Source organism: Odocoileus virginianus, chromosome 5 (assembly GCF_023699985.2).
Source record: "Odocoileus virginianus isolate 20LAN1187 ecotype Illinois chromosome 5, Ovbor_1.2, whole genome shotgun sequence".
Taxonomy (NCBI): Eukaryota; Metazoa; Chordata; class Mammalia; order Artiodactyla; family Cervidae; genus Odocoileus; species Odocoileus virginianus.
In genome coordinates, this window is record NC_069678.1 from 8,467,197 (window position 1) to 8,478,151 (window position 10,955).

The following is a 10,955-nucleotide window of genomic DNA, read 5'->3' on the forward strand; positions in this document are numbered from 1 at the left end:
GTGTCTGGAGTGGGCTTTCTGTATTCTGGAGGTCTGTGGTTCCTTTTTATTGTGGAGGTTTCACCCAGTGGGTGGGGTTGGACGATTGGCTTGTCAAGGTTTCCTGGTTAGGGAAGCTTGCGTTGGTGTTCTGGTGCATGGAACTGGATTTATTCTCTCTGGAGCGCAATGGAGTGCCCAGTAATGAGTTTTGAGATGGGTCTATATGTTAGGTGTGACTATGGCAGCCTGTAAGTTGACGCTCAGGGCTATGTTCCTGCATTGCTGGAGAATTTGCGTGGTATGTCTTGCTCTGAAACTTACTGGCTCTTGGGTGGTGGTTGGTTTCAGTGTAGGTATGGAAGCTTTTGAATGGTCTCTTATTACTTAATGTTCCATGTAGCCAGGAGTTTTCTGGTGTTCTCAGGTTTTGGGCTTAAGTCTCCTGCCTCTGGATTTCAGGTTTATTCTTCCAATAGTCTCAAGACTTCTCCAACTATACAGCACTGATAATAAAACTTCTAGGTTAATGGTGAAAAGATTCTCCACCGTGACGGACACCCAGAGAGGTTCACAGAGTTACATGAAAAAGAGGAGAGGGAGGAGGGAGATAGAGATGAGCAGGAGGAGAAAAAGGGGGACTCAAGAGGAGAGAGACAGATCTACGCAGTTGTCTGTTCCCAAAGTGTTCTCTGTAGCCCAGACACCCACAAAGATTCACAGAATTGGATTGGGAAGAGAAGGGGAAAGGAGGAAACAGAGGTGTTCTGAGGTAGAAAATGGAGAGTCAAAAGTGGGAGAGAGTAATCAACACTCTTCTGAGTAAAAATGGGAACTGAATATTGGCTTCTTAAATGTCCAAAATTTATATCACATACTGAAAAACAAAGATTAAAAATCTAGAGTAGAGGTTAGACTCTTAAAAATACAATGTTAAAAACAAAACAAAAACAAAAAAATTTAGAAATATATATGAAGTTTGGTTTAAAATAGGGCTTCTCTCTCTTTTTTTTTTGCAAGGTTATAGTGAAATGAAAATGAAACTTAAGGAGTAGTAGAGGAGTAATAGAGGACTTTAAAAGAAAATAAGAGAAAAAGAAAAAAACAAGAAAAAAATTTTTTTTCCTAATTAAAAAAATCGTAAAAATATATGAAAATGAAAGTTAAGGAGTAATGGGGGAGTAATAGGGAATTTTAAAAGAAAATAAAAGAGAAAAAATAAAAAAGAAAAAAAATTTTTTAATTAAAAAAAAAAGTAAAAATAAATCTAGGAATTTCTCTGGAGCTGTTGCGGTCAGTGTGGGTTCGGTTCAATTTCAGATATCTCCTCATTCCAGCTGACACTTCTCGATATCTATAGGCCCCTTCCAGTGTAGTCGGTGTTACCTATAGGGATTTTAATCTGTTGCACCGGTCCCTTCTGAAGCGGTTCCCTTTGTTTATTTGGCTTCTGATTGCCGGTCTCTTCAGTGTCTAATTTCCGCCCTGACACAGGCGGGCGGAGGTGGTCTCTTGTTCAGGTTCGCTAGTTCCGTCGCGCTGCGGGGAGGGCGGGGGGCGCTGTTTTCCCCGTCTGCGCTGCTCAGGCTCCTGGCTGCTCTATATGGAGCGGGCCCTGCATTGCACGCGGTTCCAGCCCTCAGGTACTCCACAAAAGCGCGGACTTGGTTGCGCCTGCGTTTTGTGCCTTCCCCGGCCCGAGCAGCTCAGGCAGCCAGGAGCTTGACGGGCGCACTCTCCCAGGGTGCGGTGCGCCTTCTCCCTCCGCGGCCCCAGCCTTAGTTTCCGCCCGCGCTGGTTGGGTGCCTGCGCCATGTGTTTAGCTGCCACCCTCCCAGCAGGTGTCGACCATCCAGAATCTCAGGAAGTCTTTGGTTAGAAACTGGAGGCCTGTTTGCAGTGTGGTAGGGGATGCTGTCTTTGGGGCTGAGTTTGCCCCTTTCCCCTCCCCATTGCCTCCTGCCTCCGGCGGGGCTGGGCCTGTCCGCAGCCGGCTAGCTCCTCTGGACTTGCTCAGACCCTTTGTTCTGCGAACGGCCGGCAGTGTGTTCGGGCCGGTTAATTTTCTCTCTCTCTTTTGCTGTCCCACAGTTTAAGTTGGTATCTCACAAAAGCTCCCTCCGATTGCCCTCAGGGCACTCAGGCCAGGTCCTTACCCTAAACAATGCCACCCGCTCCTCTCCGTTCAGCCCCCACTTGCTGGTGGCGGATGTGGGCATCTGGGGTACTTTTCTGCTGGGAGTTGCTTTGAGGCACATAATCTGTGGGGTTTATTTATTTATTTATTTTCTTCCCAGTTAGGTTGCCCTCCGAGATTTGAAAACTTCCCCCAGACCCGTCAGTGCGAGGGTTTCCTGGTGTTAGGAAACTTCCTCTCCCTTCCCGGGATGGGTCTCCATCCCTAGCTCTTTTATCTCTCTTTTTTATCTCTTATATTTTGTCTTACCTCCTTTCGAAGACAATGGGCTGCTTTTCTGGGCACCTGATGTCCTCAACTAGCGATCAGAAGTTGTTTTGTGAAGTTTGCTCTGCGATGAATTGTTCTTTCAATGAATTTATAGGGGAGAAAGTGGTCTTGCCGTCCTATTCCTCCGCCATCTTGGCTCCTCCCCCCAACAACATATCTTATATAGCCTCACTGTTTTATAACATTTTTTGTGATAGAATATACACAACATAGAACTTACCATTTTAACCCTTGTTAAGTACACCTTTCCATGGAATTAAGTATTTTCATGTTGTTATGCGACCGTCATCTGCCTTCAGAATTTTTTCAACCTCCCTGAATGAAATTCTGTATCCATTAAACACTAACTCCCCATTTCCTCCCCCATTAAACCCCAAGAAATTACCTTTCTTTCTGTCTGCATGAATTGGATAATCCTAGAACCTGTTTTTTAATTAAACCCTTTTCATAAGAGTTTCCTTGTGAAAAATCTTATTTCTAAAAGTATCTCCACCTATTGATGAAGTAGATACTATCATGTCTAGTTTATAGTTGGACAAACTAAGTTAAGAGAAATTCAGTGCCTAAGAAACAAGTGGCTACTTATCCAAATCTATTCTGCCCTGTCCCCCTTCACTTTCACCCTTCCTTATTTTGGCAAGTCCCAAATTTTTTCCTGCTATTCACAAGCAAGGTATGTACACAGGGAAGAGGGTACTGTTAGCCCTAGGAGTAAGTCCGCATGCATTTGAGTCGATCATAGTAATTTCAGTCCCTTTGCCAAAGACTGATATAGAGGATTAGCAAGTGATACACTTTGAACCTATGAGACATGAGAGAACACTGATGGAAGGATTCTAAAAAGGATCTCTTTGCTTTGACAAATACACAGTTCCTATTTTCTGCTTCTCAATATGGTGGCCGTGTGTGAAGTGGTGCCTGGAGCTCAGCAGCCATCTTGCCACCATGAGGAGAGTTAGCCACATCACCCAGATAATACATTGAAGACAGCAGAGGGGAGTCTGGATCCTGTATGATGTGAATGAGATTCTGAATTAACCAACTTTGGAACTCCCCACCTTTAGTCTTGCTGTTTATGTGAGATCATACATTTCCTTTTTATTTAAACCACTTTTGCATTTTCTGTACTTGCAACCAAAAGCATACCAAGTAACTTGTTAAGGATTAAAGCTAAATAAGAACCAATGCAAATGACCCAAGTCTCACAAGCTTTTCCACTGGATGATGCTATTGAGGCAGCATTGGTCTTTCTAGTATGAGAGAGCCCATCCTGTTGTATTATTTCTGAACTGTCAGCTCTGGGAAAAGATTTCTAGGAAAAAGTACTCCTGAAAAATTGAGTTTGATTTTGAGAAAAGAAAGAGGTGGAGAGATACGGGAGAAAATGGAGAGAGACACAAATAACAGAGTGAAATTTGTGTGGGAAGTTGCAACTGGAAGGATGGAGAAAAATTTTATCTGAGAATGGTCCTTTGAAATACGATGGTCAGGTGTGGTGAGAGGGGTGAGAAAAACAAGCCAGTCAGGACAGCTGTAAGCGCGAGGGAGCTTTTCTCTCCAATGAGAGACCCAGGAAATCTCAGAGAGATGGTGTGTGACAAAGTGGAAGACAAGGGCGTGATATGAAGATGACTAGGTAAAGGGCTTTGAAATACTCCAACTACAGAAAGCTGACCGGAAACTGACAGAATTACACACCGAGCTGACATCAGTGCTCACTCATGTTGAACTTGTGGCTGATTGGACTATTCTTTAGAGTCTACCCAGCAAACTTTCTTTTAGGCATGTGAGCTGGGCATGTGATCCAGGTTTGGATTATCATAGTTCTTCATTCTCCAGGCAACTTCAATCAGTCCAAGTGGTAGGCACATGACTCAAGGAACGGCCAGAGTCCTTCCCTAGAAAATTATACACAGATGCTGAGAAAAACAAAGTGGGTTTTTTTTTTTGTTTTTTTTTTTTTTTGCTAATAGACAAAGAAACAGAGTTGAGCAGAAACAAAAGGCAGAAGAAAAAGAGGGAAGCATTTCTCTGTGTCAGACCTTAAGGCCTAGACTCCTATAGCATTTGTTTTAAATCTGTGAACTACCCCAGAGTGGCAGATCATTTTCTTCAGAAATGGCCACCACGATATATCCCATCCCACGTACTCTAACTACAATGCAACATTGACACTCCTTCTGTGGAGTGGTGATGTCTGTATCCCTGCCTCTTGTACCTGTACAGACCTTTGTGACCACTTGATCTGAAAATGTATGGTGGAAGTGGTGCTGTGTGACTTCTGACACTGAATCATAAAAATGCCATACACTATTGCTTTATTCTCTGGGGACTTCTGACTTTGGAACTCAGGCACCATGCTTGAAGAAGCCAGGAGCTACCTGAAGAGACCATAGGGGTCATGCCAACAGCTCTAGATGAGGTCCCAGCAGACAGCGTCAACCAGAAATGAGACATATCCATATGAACCCAGGCATCGAGTCACCTTGAGCCTCAGTCTTCCCAACTGAGGTTCCAGGCATTGAGGGGCAGGAACAAGTCACCCCCACGTATCGTATCTGAATTCCTGACCCATACAGTCCATAGAATAATAAAATGATAGTACTATATCACTAAACTTTGCGATGGTTTGTTACACAGCTACATTTAGCAGAAATACTCAGTGTCCTTCTTAGCTATGTGAACCAACAAATTCTCTTTTTTGCTTAAGCTAGTTTGAAATGAGTTGCTCTCCTTTGCAACTAAAGGAATCTTGATTCATAAACCCTCTGTGCTCAGTTGCTCAGAAGTGTGGGACTCTTTTGAGCCTATGGACTGTAACCCGCCAGTCTCCTCTGCCCACGAAATTTTCCAGGCAAGAATACAGGAATCGGGTGACATTTCCTACTCCAAGGGATTTTATTCTTTACCACTAGCACCACCTGGGAAGCCCCCATCAACCCTCTGTGTTAAGTCACTTCAGTTGTGTCCGACTCTTTTGCCTACGGACTGTAGCCTGCCAGGTTCCTCTGTCCATGGGATTTCAAGGCCAGAATACTGGAGTGGGTTGCTGTTTCCTTCTCCAGGGGATCTTTCCGACCCAAGGATTAAACCTGGGTTCTTATGTCTCCTGCATTGGCCGGTGGGTTCTTTCCCACTAGTGGGAATCCTCTGTGCTGTGCTTAGTCACTCAGTCATGTTTGACTCTTTGCGACCCCCATGGGCTGTAGCCCACCAGGCTCCTCTGTCCCTGGGGATTCCAGAGGCAGGAATACTAGAGTGGGTTGCCATGCCCTCCTCCAGGCGATCTTCCCACCCCAGGGATCGAACCACATCTCCCACATTGCAGGCAGATTCTTTACCAGCTGAGCTACCAAGGAAGCCCGGAAGCCTCCAGTCTCTAGGAATTATCCATTCTTGCAAATCAGTTACTCAGTTTACAAAAAAAAAGGTGGTTTTTCACATGGTCTTCACAGGAAAAAAGTACAGAAAGATAGTGAAAAAGAAAGAAGAGTCAGAATTAGGGCAAAGGCCTAAAAAAGGGGTCTTCTTTCTGTTTTCTTCAATTCCATGACTTCACGGGAAATGGCACGCCTTATCTCCTCATTCAAATCATGTCATTTTTCTACTTAGGATTGGGTGCTAGTCACTGATTTACTGAATGACTTTTGACAGTCATTGTCACCTTGCTGGGTCTATTTCCTTTTTCACAGGGTGATAGTGGAGGGAGCTAGTTCTTTATCAGCAAAATGAGGGCTAGATGTGGTATTTATTAGCATTCTTAATAACAGCCCTGAGCTAAGTATTATGGTAGGTGTTTCCCACATATTCCCACTTGCTCCCCACCATGCCACTAGGCAGCAGATATTATTAGCCACTTACAGTCCTTTCCTTAACTAACACGCTATCCACCCTGTTGAACTTCTTCTCTAGTGCCTCTCACTATGATACACTCTGAGGGCGTGACAAGTCACATGGGACAAGTTCCTCATTTTAAAGAAGCTTATGTTCAGATTGGAAAGGTAAGGCTAAACTAGGTAATAAATTGTTACAATCTAAACTGAGTAGCTCTGGCCATAGATGCAACCAGAGTTATATTTATTACTTATCATCGTGTAACAGGTTACCACAAATTCAGCAGTTTAAGACTATACACATTTATAATCTCACAAGTTCTATGGTCCAGGAGTTCTGGGTTCAGCTTAGCTGAGTTATCTGTAGGGTCTCACAAGCCTGCAACAAGGCATTGGCTGGGTTATGTTCCCAAGTTGAAGCCAGGATCCTCCTCCAAGCTCATGAGGTTGTTGTAACAATTTCTTGCAGATTTAGGACTGAGGGTCCTATTTTCTTGCGGTCAGGAGGGGGCAGCTCTCAGATCCTAGAGGTTCCTGCAGTTCCCTCCCACGAGCCTTCTCCACAGCAGTTCACAACATGGCAGAGTTCTTCTTCAGGGCCAGCAAGAGACTCACGCCAGTCAGCAAGAAAGGAGTGTTATATAATGTGTCTGTAACCATGCGAGTGACACACCATTATCTTCACCATGTTCTACTGCCTAGGAGCAAGTCACAGGTCCCACCCACACTCAAGGCGAGGGAATCACACAAGGATGTGACTCACTGAGGGGGTGATGGGGTCATGGAAAGGTGTATTTGCAGCAGGAATTTAAAAAAGAGAGAGGGGTCAGAGTAAACTGGAATCCTCAGGGGAGGTTTTACGGAGGGACTTAGGCTACAGTTTGAAGGATGAGTAGAAGTGAGACCAGCAAAGAGGGGAAGAGAAGAGGCAGGACATCAAGGGCTAAGGACATCACATCATATGAGTGATGGTGTGGAGGTGGGGTTCTCCTCACAGTACACAAAAAGCTAACAGAAACCTGCTGACTTTGTACATCACAAAGGGTAGGAGGACCTTTTTTTTTTTTAACCAAAAAGGAAGTTGGATAATGGAGAGTCCTGGCCTTGGTGTCAGAAAATGTGGGTTCCAGATTCAGTTTTGCTATTAACTAGCAGTGTGATTGGGATCTTCTGGTTATCCAAGTCTTGTTTCTCAAAAACGCTTTTATTTACCTGGTTATTGTGAGGACTAACCACGCTCTTGACTAGGTGCTCTGCAAATTGTCCTATTTCCAAAGGTAGCTTCATCAACGTTCAAGTCCCTGCTCTCTCTGGGTCCCCCTACTCTCTGACTCCTCTTTCTCAGTCTTTCCCCCATTCTCCTTCCTCTTAAAGTCTGCTAAATTTGACGAGGGAGAGCATTCTCTGGGCTCTGACCTTGGCCCGTCTCTCACTCACTACCCTTTTGCCTTGGGACTCTCAGGAGCCCCACCCAGGACTGATGGCTCCCAAATCTATGCTCCAGCCCAGACCCTTTCCCCCAATGCCAGACTCATGCATCCAACCAGTAACTGATCAATTCTTGGGTCTCCCGCAGGCCCCTCAAATCCAACATACCCCAAACTGAATTATCTTTCCGCCCAAACTCTTTCCTCTTCCGTTTCATGCCTGCTCTTAAAGAATCCCACTGGCAAATCATCATTCTTTCTTCCCCCACCCACCTGAGAGCCAAATGGTCACCAAATCCTTTTTCTTTAGCTTTTCTTCCCTCCATCACCACTGCCCTCGCTTGAATCTCATCAATTCTCACCTGAATCACTGCAGTCGCTTCTTAACTGATCTGTCTCATTCTATCTCCACACTGCACAAAATGAACCGTGTGAAGCACAGATCTGATGATACTGCTGCTCTGCTCAAAAGCATTCAGAGGCCCCCAAGTACTTCAGAATGACATCCAAACTCCTGGGTACCCTCTTCAGCATCTGAAACCCTCCTGGATCTGACTCTTGCCCACTTCTCCTGTCTCCTCTGTGCCCACTTCCTCCCTGTCGCCTCTGCTCTGGCTTGCAGTTCTTACAGTGCTCCATGTTCTTACAAATCTCTGTGTGTCCTGCCATATTTAAAATGGATAACTTTCCAGCAGTGAAAATCTCATGAGAACGTGCCTCTCGCAAAGGGTCTTCTTCATCCCTCTCCAGAAAAGGAGAAGAAGAAACACAAGAAGAAGAGCCTGGTGCAAGCCCCAATTCCTATTTCATGGATGTAAAATGCCTTGGATGCTATAAAATCACCATTGTCTTTAGCCATGCACAAACAGTAGTTTTGTGTGCTGGCTGCTCTACGGTCCTCTGCCAGGCTGCAGGAGGAAAAGCAAGGCTTACAGAAGGATGCTCCTTCAGACGGAAGCAGCACTAAAAGTACCCTGTATCAAGACGAGTGGGAAACCATCCCGATAAAGACGTGTTGGATACATCCTCTTTATTGTCTTGTTTTACTCCTAGGAAGCTCCTACCACACATATTCAGGGGCAACCAGAAGAGTGGACTCTAGAGTCACTCTAGAGTCTGGGGCAAGTAAGTGGCCAAGTACTTAAAAAGTCCATTTGGGACATTGCTATCCCTAGGTTCATGGAGTAAATCTGCAGAGTTTGATTAAAAACTGGAATAGTATGTAAATAGGGTATTTCCTTTTACTTGTATGTTTTCTTAGAACTAAGAACTGACAGTTGATACTTAAAATGCAATCCGGCACACCACCTTAATATAAAACAGCTTAGGATCCTTTATTCACAGTTCTCAGAAGCCTTGTTTGGAGGCGTATGAGTGTAGAGGTTGCTGCTAGGCACCTGGTCTGGGGCTAGAACTCTCCAGTCCCCTATAGTTAAAGACTTGTCCAAGCAGAGGTTAGTGTCTTATACTCCAAAGCCAGTGTTGCAGCCGATTCTGGGCTGGTGGGGGTTGTGGACTCATGAACGGAGGGGGAGAATGTGTGGATGTGTAAGAACCTACAGGTAAAGGAAGAAAGGAAATAGAAGACGGATGAATAGAGGTGAATGAGGGTGGTATCTGAACTTTTCGAGACACAGATGATGATTCTTTACCTGACTGTGTACCTAGAGTTGGTACATAAACAACTGAAACTGTCTGTATCTTGTTTAGGAAGGCATTGTATGCTGGAAAAAGAATAAGAGAGATGTCAACAAGGAGATCTGTTTTCACTGGAGGAAGGCTTTAAGGGTCAAGTCCGTTCTTAAGTATTGCTATAAAAAAGTAATGCTTCAAATTAAATAATTCTGTATACTTAACAGGAAATTTTTATTCAGTGATTTTTAGAGGTATTCCAACTTTTGTCTGAAAGATGGGAAATGCATGTGTAGATAATGGTATGTTCTGTGTTGCCTGAATCATCTCTCACTGTGTATTTGAACAAAACTAGCTATAATCTAAAGTTTAGCGGTGATTTCCACTTCTGAGTGGTATTTGTTTGCCACATGCAGTTTATTGTTTCTCATTAAGTTGGGCAGGATCTTTGGTCCACCAGGTGACTAGGTAAGGAGGCTAAGTCAGTTTCAATTGCATGTCCCAAATTAGATGTGATAAAATGAAGGCAGTTTCCAAGTTTAAAGTCCACATAGCTGAATATAAGGACTCCTTACCTAAAAAGAGGGAAGCTGTTGATGCCAGTACCACCAAGAGGGTAAAGAGGAGAATCTAGCAAGAACCTGCGAACTTCTGGAGAACACCTGAAACTTCATATTGATCTACGCATTGGCAGAATAAAAGAAGATAGTTTTTTGATATATCCAGGACAGATGTTGCATTTAAAAACTGTGTGCTCCTGAGATGTCTAGCTGAAGCACTCAAAACCTAGCCCTTTAGGAAATTTTTTGTTTTTTACGAGAGAAAAAGGGGTGAACTGTGCTTGGCGTCTCTACCTCTTTTTGGCTTTTTACCACTCTAATGTAACAAACTACAATTCTTGAGCCTTTCTTTTCAGCTTGCAAAGGAATGTTTAAATTCTCTGCCACTGTAAAATGCCTGTTATCTTTCCTATGTACTTTAACTCCAGGTGACGTGCTTCAACTTTTAATCCCTCTAACCTGAAACAATGACCTCTTAAATCCAGGAGCCACTTGTCTTTTTTGTTCAGCTGTCATTTCTAGGGAACATAATGCTTTGTATATAACCTTGTCCTCAATAAAACTTCAGACTTATGTCTTTTGAAGTGAAAAAATAATAAAATAAAAGGAATAGCTGTCAAGGACCAACAATACAGCACATGGAACTCTCTCAGTGTTGTGTGGTGGCCTGGATGGGACGAAAGTTTGGGGAAGAATGGATACATGTGTATGTATGGCTGAGTCCTTTTGATGTTCACCTAAAACTGTCACAATATCATTAATCAGTTACACACCATACAAAATAAAAAGCTGAAAAAAAATCTCTCTGTGTCTTGTCAGACTGTCCTTCCACCACTCCCCTTCCCTGCCTTGCTAACTCATCTTGATCAGTCAGCCGCTCCACGTGGAAGCCCGCTCGGATGTGCACCAAGCAGCTGGTGCAGCCTCGGTCACAGCTCTCATTGTTCAGGAGTGCCAAGGCTCGTATTGTAATCACTTTTTCTTTTGCTGTCTCTCTTGCTAGATTCTTGAGAGCAGTAATGGCATCTTATTTTATTTTCCTAGTTTGATGCTCTGA

The 10,955-nt window shown here is 44.0% G+C and overlaps 1 protein-coding gene across 1 annotated transcript; it reads left to right on the top strand.

Annotated features, from left to right (window-relative positions):
- Nucleotides 1-8,443: 8,443 nt before the first annotated feature.
- On the top strand, nucleotides 8,444-8,685 carry LOC110125371 (small ribosomal subunit protein eS27-like). Its single transcript, XM_020874380.2, has one exon. It carries the CDS (start codon nucleotides 8,515-8,517, stop codon nucleotides 8,671-8,673), a length of 159 nt encoding a protein of 52 aa, XP_020730039.2. The 5' UTR covers nucleotides 8,444-8,514; the 3' UTR covers nucleotides 8,674-8,685.
- The last annotated feature ends 2,270 nt before the right edge of the window (nucleotides 8,686-10,955 follow it).